Source organism: Podarcis filfolensis (assembly GCF_964270895.1).
Source record: "Podarcis filfolensis genome assembly, chromosome: 10".
NCBI lineage: Eukaryota > Metazoa > Chordata > Lepidosauria > Squamata > Lacertidae > Podarcis > Podarcis filfolensis.
Genome location: NC_139612.1, coordinates 39,942,368 through 39,958,145, shown reverse-complemented (window position 1 = coordinate 39,958,145; position 15,778 = coordinate 39,942,368). Strand labels below are relative to the sequence as shown.

At 39.5% G+C, this 15,778-nt stretch overlaps 1 protein-coding gene across 1 annotated transcript in view; it reads right to left on the bottom strand.

The window, feature by feature from the left end:
- The window catches only part of PLXNC1 (plexin C1), a 59,576-nt gene that overhangs the window by 30,002 nt on the left and 13,796 nt on the right, over positions 1 to 15,778 (bottom strand). The window contains exons 2-9 of the mRNA XM_083573399.1: positions 13,764 to 13,892; positions 12,411 to 12,545; positions 9,986 to 10,086; positions 8,803 to 8,917; positions 7,250 to 7,397; positions 5,049 to 5,124; positions 2,831 to 2,918; positions 2,658 to 2,720 (exon numbers count right to left, since the gene is read on the bottom strand). Of these exons, the coding sequence (XP_083429525.1) occupies positions 2,658 to 2,720; positions 2,831 to 2,918; positions 5,049 to 5,124; positions 7,250 to 7,397; positions 8,803 to 8,917; positions 9,986 to 10,086; positions 12,411 to 12,545; positions 13,764 to 13,892 (855 nt within the window). The remainder of the gene's footprint in view (positions 1 to 2,657; positions 2,721 to 2,830; positions 2,919 to 5,048; positions 5,125 to 7,249; positions 7,398 to 8,802; positions 8,918 to 9,985; positions 10,087 to 12,410; positions 12,546 to 13,763; positions 13,893 to 15,778) is intronic.

Genomic DNA, 15,778 nt, shown 5'->3' with positions numbered 1-15,778 from the left:
TAAAACACATTCACATCTATATCTATCTGTGAACATATATTCCACAGAGTTTCAAAAGTACTGCCATTCACCCAGGGTGTATGCACACATACACTAAACCCCCCCCCCCAAGAAATTAAAGGGAGACTCTGATTCTTCCATTAAACAGAGTGGGAAATTCTGAAAGACAGAACACAAAAACACTCATACCCACAAAATAGCATTGGAATAAAGTCACAATGAGAATAATATAGGCACTGCACAAATCATAGCACAAATTTAATGGTATACTTGGATACAATGTAACAATCCTTCATAGCAATATCTATAATTAATGTTTCTAAGTTGCATGAGCCCTCTTTTGAACGACACAAAAAGTTTATAAATTATTAGTTTGGTTCTTTGTTTCTTCCTTCATGAGTCTTTTAGTCCAAATATTTCATCTATATTTCAAAAGGACTCAGCAACAGTAGCTAACCTTGATGTTAGCTGCCAAATTGCATTTGCTGCTGAAAAGCTAAAGCTACCAACAGGAAGTCCAATCTGATATGTGTCTATTGATATGCATCTCTCACAAACGTTAACACTGCTGAATATGTTCGGTTTTCATAAGAATTAGCAAAACAGCAAACTAAATATTACAATATTCTTTTGTAAGCTCCTCTAGGCAGGGGACTATACTCGTATATGAACACTGATGGCTTTGGACTTCTGTTTCCTGAACTGCAAGTCCCACCTAATTCCACAAAACAATTTAGGTTTGAAATTGAGAAGAATTTAAAATGCACAGTGCTCTAAACAGCAGAGGGGAGAAAAGTGCTATCTGAAGTTTTAAAAAGTAAACAATTTTACTGGGAATGCACAGGCCTATGGGAAAACTTCAGGAAGTTCTTTGGATACTAATAATGTGATAACGTTAAGCAAAAAAAATTATATTTATGGATTAAGATTAGATACATTTTCGTTGACCTCACTGTTATTTTGGTATAAAAAGAGAACTAAAGATACTGAATCGTGCTTAAAATGAAGTGGTATGGTAGTAAATGGCTGCTCAGCCCTTTCCCAGGTAGGTGGCAGTTGCGGCCCCTCGCTCTCTGCCACCATCCCCAGCAACCAGATCACAGGTGCTTGCCAGCCATTTGTGAATTCCCCTGGCCAGCAGGAGCACAGCGTGAGACTTCCCTCTGGAAAGCTAGCTTCAAATGGGCCACTCAGAGGCCCCCACCTGATGGTCAATGCCTTGCTGGCTGGCTGCTGCCATGCCTGGTCAGGCACAACACTGCATTTGCCACCGTATTAACTAGAAACCTGAAGTACTATGGGAGTACCAAGTGGGATGAGGCAAGCAGTTGATAAGTCTTCTGCCAGCAAACTAGGGAGGGAAACCATTTTCAGTGAGTCTCCTATACCCAACAGCCCCCCTTTCCTTGTTCTTGTGGTTGAAATCTTACCATCCAGCTCAGACATTAGTTTGATTAAACCCTCCAGTTCCCCCCATTTCTTAAAAGAAGCAATTCTGGTTCAATTCACTCCACCCAAAACAACATTTGCTTCTACAGTTTCAGCACCATCTAATGCATAATGGCTTATCAGTTTAGCACAGGAAAGAAATCTGATTTGGTGGTGGGTAGAAGAGAACAAGGAAATAGACACTTTCAATAATAACATGTTTAAGTCAGATTGAAACTATGGTGATTGCCTAAAAATACACAAACCAAGAATTGCAAAACTTAGTTTATACTATTCAGTACTAATAATATAGTCAACTCACTAGCATACTGCAATGTAGTTCCTTCCTCAAACAACAGTGTGCTCTTTGGGCAACACCTGTGCTATCCAATAAAGTTTAACGGAAAACACAGTTATACAGAAAACAAAAACTACATTTTGACTGTTTTTTGTTCCTAAGTATATATCATCCCAAATCACTGAAGAGGATAATTGCAGCAGTATGTATGTACTGTATTCAGCTCTGTATTGTTGTTTTTTAAGCTTGATCAAGCCATTTTGCTAGCGAGATTTGGAGAAAAGTGATCCAACAGGATTAGAATTCAACCCAGAGGGTAACTCTGTGAAATGAAATCCTTCCACTAATTATATTAAATGACAACTACTGATTTCTTATAGTGTCGTGGTATCTGACCCAAACACAGCATTGTTATTCATTATAGCACAAATCCCCATGAGTACAAAGGGTAAAAGCAGAAAATGTGAAACACACACACACACACACAAATCTCAACTATCTATATTTCAGCAGTGGAAAGCGAAGGCAACACAAACATCCCATGGTATTTTACTATCATTGTTGCTACTGCTACTAGTCTTATGAGTTATGCAAAGCCTTTCATAGCATAAGCAAGAGAGACTAGAGAAGCCCGTGGAATTCTCCTGAGCTTGGACTTGGGAAAGGTCTACAGGAGCTCATAAAGGTCCTGTACTGAAGGGGGAATTAGTGTGTCCAATTGCCAACCATCACCCTTCAATGCTTCCCCTTATTTTCCACCATGTCCTTTTAGTCTTCTGCCTCCTTCACACTTGCCATCAGTGAAAACAGCATATGATTGACAGTGAGCTGGATACATTATAGGAAAAGGCGGAGATGGTGTTAACACATGAGTGAACTCCCCTCCCAATCAATTGTGCTATAACTTATCAGTTTCAGAATATCTGCTGACCTCTGGTCTCTGTGAAATATCTTTCCCATCTGAAGCACTGGTAGTAATTGAATCACAGTCAACCTGAAAAAATTGAAAGCACTTCCTTAGAATATTTTTTTAAAAAACACCATTCGTCAAATAAAAAACTTTCCATATAGTGATTTAAATTCAATACAAGCCAGAAAAATTACCTTTTGTGTACAAGTCATGGTAGAGGAGACACATTTGTTCTCTCTAGTAGACCAGGTGCAACCAGCACGAGACAAACATTCTGAACATCTAGAAATATAAAATAATAGTTTACACAACTGCAGGGATTGGTGAGATCCAGCAGAGAATGTGTGTCAGTATATAATGCTAGGTCTTACTCAGGGGGCTTACATGTTATAAATATTTATTTAGCTCTACTCAAGCTAAGGCTTTTCATATAGTGACCTCAGTAACTCAGAACACTGGTCCTCTACAATTCAGATATTACACTGCCTGCTGAAAACTTGGAAATTTAATTGTAACATGTAAAGTCAATTTGGATCAGCAGGAGAACTTCAAGGGCATCTTTGTCATATTAGGCATGGAAAAGCAATGCTCCATAATGAGGCCCCTGCTGGATTAGATTAAAAGACCATTGCATTCTGCCTCCCAAAGTGACCAACCAAATGCCCCTGGGAAGCCCAAAATCATGGCATGGAGGCAACAGTCCTCCTTTGCTGTTGATTTTGAGTGACTGAATTCAGTGCCATGCTGCCTCTGAACCTGGCGAGTGAAGTTGTTCGTTTCTATAGTGTTGCTTGAACTCCTTGCAAAAGTAGATGGCTCATACCATCTGAGGTAAAGGTCATATGTTATGCTAAGAAGGTGGCACAAAAAATCACACTGTCCATTCCTCCTTGCTTAAACTTCCATCATCCCTACGATCTCACTTAAAACTGTAAATCCATTGAAGGGGTTTTGCCTTGGGGCTAGGCTAGAGGTTGTTGTGGAGCTGTTCCAAAAACCCTTTGGTTAACACAAAAGGAGTCATGAGTGGCAAGCCTTATTGCACTAATTAATTAGGAAAGTAAGCCTTAATGTTGGACCTGCCTTGCCCCCCTACTCACCAACTTCTCAATTCTGGAAAATATGCTTCTGTGTGAAGCACAAAGTAGCTTAGATAGAGTTAATTCACACAGAATCCACAGTGGCTCATTTTCATCACTATCTGGCTATGAGTTCAGGGAAACAGAGCTGAGATCTAAAGTGATGCTTCAGCAAAAGAATGTATCATGGGCCAAGTACGGTTATAAATCTATGTACTAATAATAGCTCCAAGCGAAACAACAAGCCTACCCATAAGGCTTATTCATTGCTAAGGTTGCTTCCAGACTGACAAGTGTTATATAAAGATTGCACTTCTTCTACCCTACATGCAGAATGGCAAGACTCTTCAGGTAGTCTTACATTTTACAAAAAATGTACATCCTGTTATACATAATCCATACTTTTGTGTGTCATATACAGCTATGTAGGTGGGTAGGTGGCATAACCTTTTATCAGGATGTTTATTTTCAACACACACACACACACACATTTTCATGTTTACCGAAAAGAGCTTCCCCTTCCTTAACTGCTACTGTGCTAATAATTTTTAAGCTAATTGAAATGGCACCAACCAGAAAAGCAGTGTGATCCTTTTTAATCTATTTAACATTTTGCACTACATAGTTTTTTCATGTAAGTATAATTACACAAATATAGATTTAAAATATGAGTGAAGATGTTATTCTGACTTTAAAAAAAAAAAAACATTACTAAAAATGGCACGGTCTATGTACTGAAAAGTAGAGACCTGGGAATAGGCTCAGCTGCCTGAATGATCACCACCGACACTGTTTGCACTAGTCTTCTCCAATCTGGTGCTGTGCAGATGTTCAGCTCCAGCTGCCAGCTGCCACACTCAATATGGCCTGTGGTCATCATGCCAGATATAGACCAAAACATCTGGTGGGGAAGGTTGGTCCTACACTGATTGGCAATAGCTTTCCAGGGTTTCAAAAAGGATTTTTCCAAGCCCTACCTAGAGATATAAGGGACTGAAGCTGAGAGCTTCTGCATGCAAAGGGTGTACTCTATCACTGATCTACAACCATATTCCTTCAAAAAGACAGAAGAGTATTTCAACTTAGCACTGAATCTACAGATATTGCACTATGTTCTGTTCCTTCCAAAAAAAATTGATTATCCCCCCAAAAAGTTTCAAAAGAGGTGAAAGTACCATGGGGAGAATACAAGATAACACATTTATGATGACACTGTGTAGATGTAACAGTACAGAGAACGAAGAGTGACAATTCAAGAGGAAACATCTAATGTGAAAGCACCCTAAAGAAGCTGTTCCACAACCCACAAAAAAGATATGTAAACATCTCTTACGTTTTCTCTAATGAGCAGTCATATTTAAATATTTCTGATAAAGTCTGTGAACCAGATACGAGTAATACTTGAGCAACTGGAAAGAAAAAGAAAAAGAAAAAAATTTGATATATTGGGTACAAGCATATATATAATGAGTTATTTAGATACAATTGATTTTAAAGTAGACACAAGAGAGCCCCCAGGAATTTTTCCAAGGACGGAAAAGAAAATACTCCAAATAAATAGACAAACATAACTAGCACCAGAGAACAGGTCAACAATTTCTGGTAGCGCTGGTGACTCTGCAATGGCAAAGCCTAGTTAGATTTGGTCCCTGAGCAATATGTATGTCAGGTCTACGCACCTGTTGTTTCTCAGTGAGTAAACATGGCATCCAGGGAACTTCTCACTGCTGAAAGTCTTAGTTCTTTGCCTAGCTGCCTTCACCTCCTCTAGCTTTTAACTGTACTCCTCCTACCATCAATTTCACAGTCCACTCACAACTTAAAAAACACAGCCTCCTCCCTCCTTTCAATAAAATGGGTGTTTTGGGCTGCTTTGTAGGGCTGGCGTACCCCATACTATCTCAGCCATAGTCCTGCCCCTTGCAATATAGCTATTAACTATTGACTTTATCTGCGCTGGCATTAGCAGAGTAATTTTTAAAATATTCACAAACTCACTTCATATAAAATGTTATTTTCTTATTATATCTGTGATAGAAAAATCATGAACTCCTTCTTTGCTGTTATCTTTTGTTCTTGGGCTGGCACACTTGTCCCAAATCACAGCTACCTTAAAATCTTGTATAATCAAATTGTTTTCTATGGAGCAACGATCACTTATTTACCAGGGAAGACCAAGAGAGGAAGCTTAACAATAAATCAAGAGTTTTGCCTTCTCTTGCCTTCCCTTTGACTAATTGGTTATGTCTCCTTTCTTAAATTCCATTGGCTACACTGGCGGAGGAAGAGGAGTGCAGGGGGAGCACACCGCCCCCGGCAGCGCAATCCCAGCAGGGTGCCATCGCGGCTGCCCCCCCCACCTGCGCTGGGCGCCATGCCCCTGCAGGCGGCGTGCCCCGCCCCCAGGATGGCGCCCCCCGCCTGCTCCCCGCCCCCTGGTGCCAGAGCATGAAGCTCTGCCACTGATCGGCTAGTATTTTTTCCCCCTTCTTTGTAAAGTTTGTGATTATTATTTCGTTTTATAATGTGTATAAAATAGAGAGAACAACTATAACACCAGATTAAAATTAAAACATGAAAAAACAAAACTATAAAATAGGCATGTGGAACGAGTAGTTGCACATAAGTTAAAATAACAAAGTCCAAGTAAAGGCTATCAACTTCATCAGATCATCAACTATAGTTCCAGATTTGCCATGCTAGCGACAAGGGACATCTTGAAAATATTTTTTTCTGCTGAATATGTCATAAAGGAATGCCAAATCATATAAAAAATGTCTGAAGGAGCAGGTAAGTTTTTCACAAACAAATGAGGAGAATAGTGCCTGCACAGTCTAACTCATCCGTCAAATTCTAAAATGCCAGAAACTTACTACGTTTTTACTTCTAAAAAATGAAAGCCAGGAATATGTTGATTAAGGCTCATTGGGTGAAGAGGCTATCACCTTTATCTTCCTGCAGATACCCATGCATAGAGCCCACATAAATGAAGAGATTATGCCACAGATAATTGTATTACTTAATTATTGATTCTGTTTATGCTGCTCTTTTCAGTGGAGTTTCCAAAGAGCTGATAACATGGGTCACGTTTCTCTTGCATGACAATTAGTCTTTAGTCTTCTATAGCAACTTTTTCCTAATGTAGTTTAAATAGTTGAATGCGTACACACAAATGCTCTAATCTTGTCAACACAAGATTTGGGATTCAGGGCTGTTTTCAGGAAGTGGCCTTCATCTTGGTGCCAGACAATTAAGACCATCTTCCCCAATCTTGCACATGCAAGAAAAGACTGACAAGTGTGACATGATAAAATAGTAGCCAGGCTTATACCAACCACAAACAACAGCCAACCTCTCTTCCTTTTTCCAACATCCAACCACAGCAATCCATAACACACTTTCAAAGCTTCCTCTTTCAGAACCAACGTGGCTTTATCCTCCCTCCGCCCAAGCACAGTAATTAAAAATCAGGCCACATATATCCCCACATATTCCATACCACAAAACATCCCAGGTGTTGTAGGTAAAACTTGCCTTTTCCGACTAGATCAGCTGCCTTAAGGTGACAAGAGCAGTTCATGACATCTTCCTTCACATTCTCACAAAGAATTTTTTTGGTATTCACATCTATCACTTTGCAAGTGAATGGCCCTTCAGAATTTCCAACTGCAGTTACAGAAATCTAAAGGAATGAGAAAATTGATAAGATTTCTTAACCTCTTAGATGATAGTCTGGACGAACTTCCAAGAGAATCAGAGTTAAACTCTCAGGGTAAATGTTGATAGGCTACTTAAAGATGAGATAAAAAGTGAATGGCAAGAAACAATTGAAAATACACCGCCAACTTTTAACTGGCTGAATAGCAGGAGCTGCTGCAATCTGCCCAACTCCATTCACCACACCCAATGATTCCTACTGGAAAGCCATGAGATTTATACAGAGCGATTCTCCCACTTCCTTCTCTCCCTAGAATGATGATGATTTGTTACACATGTAGACCATGTTTTATGCAAACCAGAATTCATACCAACCAGTGTTTGTAAATCTGCTTCAAACCTTAGCTTCAATATATGGTCAAGAAGATTCCTGGTTTGCATTAACCATAAACTATATCAGTATGTCTAAATGATGACTAAGAACAGAAAGAGAAGAGAGAAATGGTTTCAGAGGCAGGAGGGAAGACAGCATCATGCGCAAGGCTGGCTCTCACTTTGTCACCCACAAGGATGCTGAAGAGCCAACGTTATAGGAGAAAAATACTACCAACAGAAGCCAGAATTGCGTGTTTCTTTTTTGTCCCACTGGGTGAACCTGGCTTCTCTCTACTTTCCCTACACACTGCAGCGATCAATGATTCAGGCAGACTGTCTACCCGGACATGTGACAGAACTTCAAGAGATTAACAAAACTTGTTTTAAAGTATGTCCGTATTCTTTCCACATCAGTGCCACCCCTCAGAGGTAGAGCATGGTTACAGGAATCCATATCCAGCATGAGGGAACCATTAACCTCTTCACATCATAGCAACATGATCTAAAACCATTCCAAGCAGAAAGCGGGGAGCATCAGAAGACATCACCATTGCTCTAACAAGGCGTCACCTGCACCTTCACAGCTTGGCCTTTCCTTTTGTGCAAGGCACCAAACAACTGGAGCCACCCAAGGAAGTTCGGTTAGGGGTCCCAATCCTGCTGGGTGCATGTAAACTGACACAGTGTGATCTGCAAGTATGGGAGGCTGGGATTCTGCCAGTATGCCAAACACATTGGATTCATTAAGTAAGATGAACTGCTTCTCTATAGAGATGGTTTGCAGAGAATGTCAAACATGGAAGCCTGGGCCAGATACATGCTTTTGTGTACATAAAAATAAATAGGGCTTTGTTTACCCAGGTTTGCCCACAAAGAACCCCATTGTTACACCAGGAGAAAGGTATAAGCAGCATAGGATTGGACTATTATGTTTCAGTCTGACCAGAGTACTGAGAGAGCTCAGCACTGCCAAGTTAAATTCTCTCATTTGTAAAAATGATGTATTAAGTAGTGCCGTTATACTATAAATGAAATGAAAATGATGTTTAACATACCTCACCTCTGTAATGCTTAGATGTGTAGATTTTCAGGCATTTATCTGTTCCATATGGAATGCTTGTCCAGTTCATTATGTTATTTGAAACTGGGCATGCGCCTTTTAAAGTGCAGCTGAAGAAAAATCCAAATATATGCATGAGAGAAATAGAGAAATGCTTTTCAATTATATATAAAAATCTGCATTATTTGTATCTCCTAGCCAAACTGTGGCCACCTTGACTGAACATTTCTAAAGTGCCTTCTCAGCTCTTAATAGGCTGAGAAATCATGTTCAAGATATTTAGCTTTAAAAAAGATACATCAAACAATGAACATCTCTTCCATCATTTCCTTTCAATCAATTTGTTCCACCCTGTTGGCTAACTATGAAAATTTCTGGGAGATAGAACTGATTACCCTAATCAGATTTTCTCACTTTATTGTTGCTTCATTTCTGTCTTTAAAACCATAAAAAACCAGTCACACCCATTGATTCTTTCTCATGGCTTGTGATGCCATTGTCCCTCGAAGCCACATATCCAAGAGTAGATATGAGTTTTGGAGAGTCGGTGTTAAAGAACATTTATTTACATTATTTTCCTTGGGACCACTCTATGACTTTTTCAATCTTATGAGAATATATCATTATGGTCTTTCTCAAATTTCAAATTAAAAATAGGGTATGCGAATTTAACGCAACTATCCAAATAACTCCTTCCTGCTAACTATAATTATAACCACAATTATAGATGTCCTTTTAAGAAGAGTCTTACTGCATGCTAGCTTTAATTGCTAAAACACTAATTTCTTATTTACTGCTTGGCTACTGGCTTGTCACTATTGTGTCTTATCACTCTTTTTTGCTCAAACTTTATAAAAAGATAATTTTAAAGCAAATAAATAATTGTTATGGTCTTCTTGTTGTTTTAGAATTTCAAAGTTATTTGGCACCAGGATTCTGTCTTAGCCCAGTTAGAATACTAACACAAACATCCTGGGAAGGTTAAGAGAGAAACTTGAGTTGCCTTTACATTAATATTATTAGTAAGTGTCGTTATAGGAAGAGTCACTGCAGACTTAAAACTGATCCAAGATGGCTTTGCAAAAACAACTGTGGATACAGCCTCAAGGTATCAAGAATTAAAAAATACCAATAACGAAGCATTTATTCATATGAGCCTAAGAAGCAAAAATACATACTTGTTATATGAATAACACCATCCACAGTGGGGGTCCATGGCAGTTAAACATTCTTTACAGGAAATATACTTGCTACAATTGGCAACCTTTGTTCTCCAGATCTAAAATAGAAAGGAAAAAAAATCACTCTTCCATGTTCCATTTTCTCTTCCATTTTCAAAAACGTAAAATAATTTCCATAAACCCAGGAAATAGAAAGAAAAGCAAATCAGTAACTTAAAGAAAAAAAGGAATTCAAAGTAGTTTCTTACAATATTGCAACAACCTTCTGCTGTTCATGTCAACCTTCTATGGATCCATCACACCACTTTGCTAATTTGGGGGTGTATAGGAAGAGATCATTTGCAAATTGGACCTGTGGCAAGACCTTTGCCAGCTGTGCTCACTTGTACTTAAATTCAGAGCCAACAGGGTGGTATATGATTTCAAAAATAATTTGCATGCAGATTCCCTGCCTGTTACAGCCTTTGTCTCCAAACTTCCGTTTCTAGGAAAGGCTGCTGAATGTGTGGTTGCCCTTCAGCACTTTAAAACCACCAACTTTCTGCACACCTGTTAACGTGGTTTTTGGTCTGGAAGGAGTGTGGTCTCTCATAACCATTTCTGCCTGGCTGGAGATTGCTACGGGCAACTGCACTCCACTATTAATCCTATTAAATCCTGCTGCAAGTCTTTGATGCTAAAGTGTGTTCTTGGCAATGCCAATGTGGGCTCTTCCACTCCGGAGTTTAATGTGGATTTGAAGCTGCTCCTCTCCGTCTCTCACTTTTGCAGTGTACATACAGCATCCTCCTCATCCAAGTGGCAGCCTGCACCTCCCCTTGCTAAATTAAGTTTCTTTTCTGTCTTGTTCTAGCTGGGTCCCAGGCTGCAAGTAGCCTTCCAGATAACCATGGCTATTGCAGACCCAGAGCTGCAAATTCCATAGCCAATCCAAAGTCCAATTCCAGACAAGAAGTGATTTTAACAGAGTTGAGGGGAACCCAAGGTCCAGGTAAGCAGACGGTCAGGATCAGGTGCAAGAAACAATGTTGGTTAGCAAGCCATTGCTCCAGCAGTTCTCCCAGCCTTGCACTGAGGCTCTTAAACCAGAGGCACCAGAATGCCACCCTAGGCACAGCTGCAGCCTCTCAAGACATCTCTGCAGAATCCTTCTCCTGAGGAGGGTGCTACACCTGGGTAGTCCTTTGCTCATGAAGAAACCTTCTCTACAACCAATCACTCTTCTTGACTAGGAGGAGACAGCTGGTGGCGACATAATATTTGCCAATCTGTGGATAATCCAATAGGAGAAGAAAATGCAATACAAAAATGTGGCTCCTCTGAAGCTTATCATGTGGGAAGCGTCATTGCTTTTAACATGTGGTGACATTTCACTGGATGGTTTCTTCTGCTGCGTTTACTTCCTCCATTTTGTTTCCATCAGCCCCAAAGACATGTTCATGGCATTTTTATTTTTAACCCAGCTGTTTTTCAGAGAGCAGCTATGTTAAAATATATTAATTACCCTTGCACGTAGATGGCAAAGGAAAAGGTAGGAAATGAAGTAGGAGTCTTTCATATGAATGATTCCTATTCTTATCTGGCTTGGAGTATTATACTTTATTTAAAAATTACTTTTGCACAGTTCTGTACTTTTGTGCAATTCTGAAAAAACTTATATTCCAGATTTGTACTTTTAAAAAAAGTGCATACACAGGCAAGCAAATAACTGCACACATATCCACAATGGACCTCAGGGAAGTAATAATATTTGAGGGAAGGAGACAACACTACATAGTACAGCTACATGCATCCTAACAAGTACCACCCACTAATGTGCACAAGAAAGGAGATGGTTTTCGGAGCCGTAAGATTGAAAGTACCTGTGTGGATAAAAGTGCCCGAACAAGCACATGCAACAGTGAGCCATCTATGCATTAATGCCCTAATCTGAACAGAGACTGAAAGGAGTTCTCTTGTAATAAGGAAATCTCACGTGTGGTGATTACTCATCATCCATCCAAACATTCCTCACAAAGGCTTACCGGTGCTTCCTGAATTCAATGGATAAATGAGAGATGCTGAGAAAGAGATCATATGAAGGTGTGCACTTTGATGCCATCAACAAGTTTTCTCTTGTTTCCATCAACTCAGTTCTGAAAAGTCTCTGCACTCACGTAAGACAATGTAAGTCAATTACGCAACTGCGAACACTAAGAAAATGATGTGATAGCTAATCTCTAAAGTTACACAGAACTAATCAAGTCAGTTGCATAGTTTAGAATCTCTGTTGACTAGAAATCACACCTACTCATATTCAGGGTCCTGTTCTACAACCCAAAAGTAAAGTAGGTTGCTGGACTTCAGTTAACAAGGACTTTGCCAGATGACTGAAAGCCAACTTCAGAAGTACTATTTGTGCTGGCTGCTGCTCTTAGCTCACCTTGTTACCAGATGGTAGATAGATGTAATCTTTATTCACAGGGTCAAGTTCAAGTTTGTGAAAAATTGGTGTTTCTTCTTCAATTTCATATAAAATGTCTGGGCAATTTGCTTTCATGTTTTCATCAAGAATAACCTAAAAGCACAGGAAACAAAAAGAACCACTATCATGTTATCATGGGCAAATTTATCTGCCCTATTTGAATACGCTATGGTTCCTCTATTCCTCCCCATCATCAGCAATTTAGAACAGTTTTTTTTTGAGGAGGGACGACATGTCTGGGTGGAGGAGGTGGAAGCAGAAGTCCCACTGTGCAAGCAGAACCTCAAATGAACAGATAAGAAGCAAACTGCATGGATAATCTAACAAATACTCTTACCTGGAAAGAGAACATGTTCTTTTACTTTTATCTCAAGAAAGATACAAGGACCTATTTTGAATGCACATTCAGTGACTAATGATCAGGATTTGTATGTTTTCGATTTGGTCAGCTATTCTTTACAAATACCGTTTAAAACCTTGATTGCACAGGGTTTTAAAATCATACAGGCAGCCTCCTTGAATAGAAGAGCTTCCCACTTTAGACATTCATCCTCAAACTCACAGAGTGGTCTCAACTGTGTACAGGTAATGTGTTGGAAGCAGAATGTCTGGACTGCATGCCTCCATTTCTCCTCACGTGTTTGGTTCCTCAGCTGCTTTGTATAGCTATATTAGCCCTATTTGGGCTAATAAGCAATCAATAAGTACATACAATAAAACAGTGTAAGATGACAGCAATAAAAGCTTTTCAGAAAGCTAGATAAACTAAACAACCTAAAAACTTATTTTGAAATTACATTATTTAAGTTATTTCACTGAAAACCGATCCAAGGAAATGTTGAATAAAGGCCAACATATATTTTTGTTAGGGAGAAGGCATTGTTTAATTACGTAGAAAGCCACTGGGGGGAAAGGAACCATCTTTCAAATATTATACAAGAAGAGAAGTTACAGTCGTACCTTGGAAGTTGAACAGAATCTGTTCTGGAAGTCCGTTCAACTTCCAAAACGTTCGAAAACCAAAGCACAGCTTCCGATTGGCTGCAGGAAGCTCCTGCAGCCAGTCAGAAGCTGTGGAAGCCCCATTGGGAGTTCGGCTTCCAAAAATAGTTTGCAAACTGGAACAGTTTGCGACGTTCAGGAGTCAAAACGTTCGAGAACTAAGTTGTTCAAAAACCAAGGCACAACTGTATTTGCCAATATAGCAACTATGTAGCACTTTTACATGCAAAATGCCAAGAAGCTTCTATCAACCACTGCAACCACAATGATTCATCAGATAAACCATGAAACAAACCATAAGCCACGTACTTTCAGCAACTGTCCATTTCTTGTTCCCAAAAACAAAACAATCTTGTTCAGAACCACAGTGGCATAAACTGACACCAAATCGGAGTGGCTCAGCAAAGTTGCATTGTTGATTGGCCAAGCTATCTTGTTCTGAAAAATCAAATACAGAAGCAAAATATGAGTATACATCATTTTATCAAATATGCAACTTATTATTTCCAAGCTACCTTAACTATAACTTGCTGCTGAAAGCTTCTTTATAGGAGGTAGCATTGCACTTATGGCAGGGCTCCACACAGTATTATCGCAAAACTTTGGCAACTTATGGGTCGGTTTAGATACAATGCTAGACCACAGTTTAGTATTACAAGAATGATTCTAGCCTTCTCCTGAACTCACGTGACCACCCCAATACGGCCCTAAAGTGAAGTTTCCAATTTTCTCCTATCAGGATGAGAAATAATAATATCTTAGGTGTAAATGTCATGTTTTAAAGCAGAGTATGAATCAGGAGACCAGAGAAAAACCAGGAAACAAACAGCATGTATTACTTGAACACTGGAAGCATTCATACAGATAACAGCTATGCCTTCTGGCAAACTTCTCATCAGTCATGAGTTTAGCTGTTCCTTAACTGTTCAACTACAGCAGCATGTTCTTTAGTCGATATTTACTGGGAACCTAGCTAAAGATTACATGTTGGAAGCTACAGGAAAGAGTGTAACACAAGGAGGAATAAATAATAATTTTATTTATTTATTTATTTACACACAGGCGCGCGCACACACACACACACACACACACATCCTGCCCATCTGGCTGGGTTTCCCCAGCTACTCTGGGTGGCTTCCAACAAAATATTAAAAATATTTTAAAATATTGGTCATTAACAACTTCCCTGAACAGGGCTGCCTTCAGATGTATTCTGAAAGTCAGGTAGTTGTTTATTTCCTTGACATCTGATGGGAGGGTGTTCCACAGGGCGGGCGCCAATACCGAGAAAGCCCTCTGCCTGGTTCCCTGTAACTTGGCTTCTCGCAGTGAGTGAACCACCAGAAGGCCCTCAGCGCTGGGCCTCAGTGTCCGGGCTGAGCGATGGGGGTGGAGACCAGTTTAATTACATCAGTTAATCATTGAAAACACAAATAAACAATTAGGTGGGGACCTGAACTATAAAATCAGGAAAATGTAAAGGCCAAAAACCAAAGAAATGAAAAACTGTGCTGCAATTTGATATTTTTAAAAGCATATTTAAAAATTGTGACAATAAGCACTTATTTAACTGGGCATGATGGCCCCCATTCAGACATCATGATCTTTGCTTTAGAAGCTATGATATGCAGGAACTTAATATTCTCTCATGCATCCCTTTTCTCCCATTTCACCCCTCCTTTAGCACCAGCTGGTAAACAGACCAGGAAGTCACAGTTAATCATAGCTTCCTTTTATGTCCAAACTGATAGCTATGATTAACAGCTTTCAAACAAGCCAGGATTTGGAAGCAAATGTTGGGAGCCATTAACCATAGTTCCTTGGTTCAAACTGAATGTAACATGAAGCTGTGGTTAACTAGGCTTGCTGGCTTGTGTCCCTGCTCATGTGACGGGAAGAACAAAGGAACCTACAAGAGTTAACCATCTGAAGACAGTCAAATCTTCAATCCAAGAGAGTTTATGCAAAGCAAGCGGACCGCATGTTTTTCAAAGGGGACCCTTTAGGAAAAAGGTGTTGTTTAATAATTATTTATTAATTAAATTTCAATCACATTCCTTCTTTCCAAAGGAACCAAAGTGCAGCATACAGCAAAACGGAAAACATTCAGAAACGATCAAATATCCTCACAGGTAAATAATTTCAAGATTGTCAGGAACAATATATTTCAGCAATCAAATGCCTGGGTGAACAGAAATGTTTTTAAATTCCACCTAACAGTAAAGAGGGAGTACAGGAAATTGAATTCAGGCGACTTTCCCCTCTGTCATATATACTCAATTTCATTTAAAGTGGCTCAACTCAAAACAACACAAACACAAAAC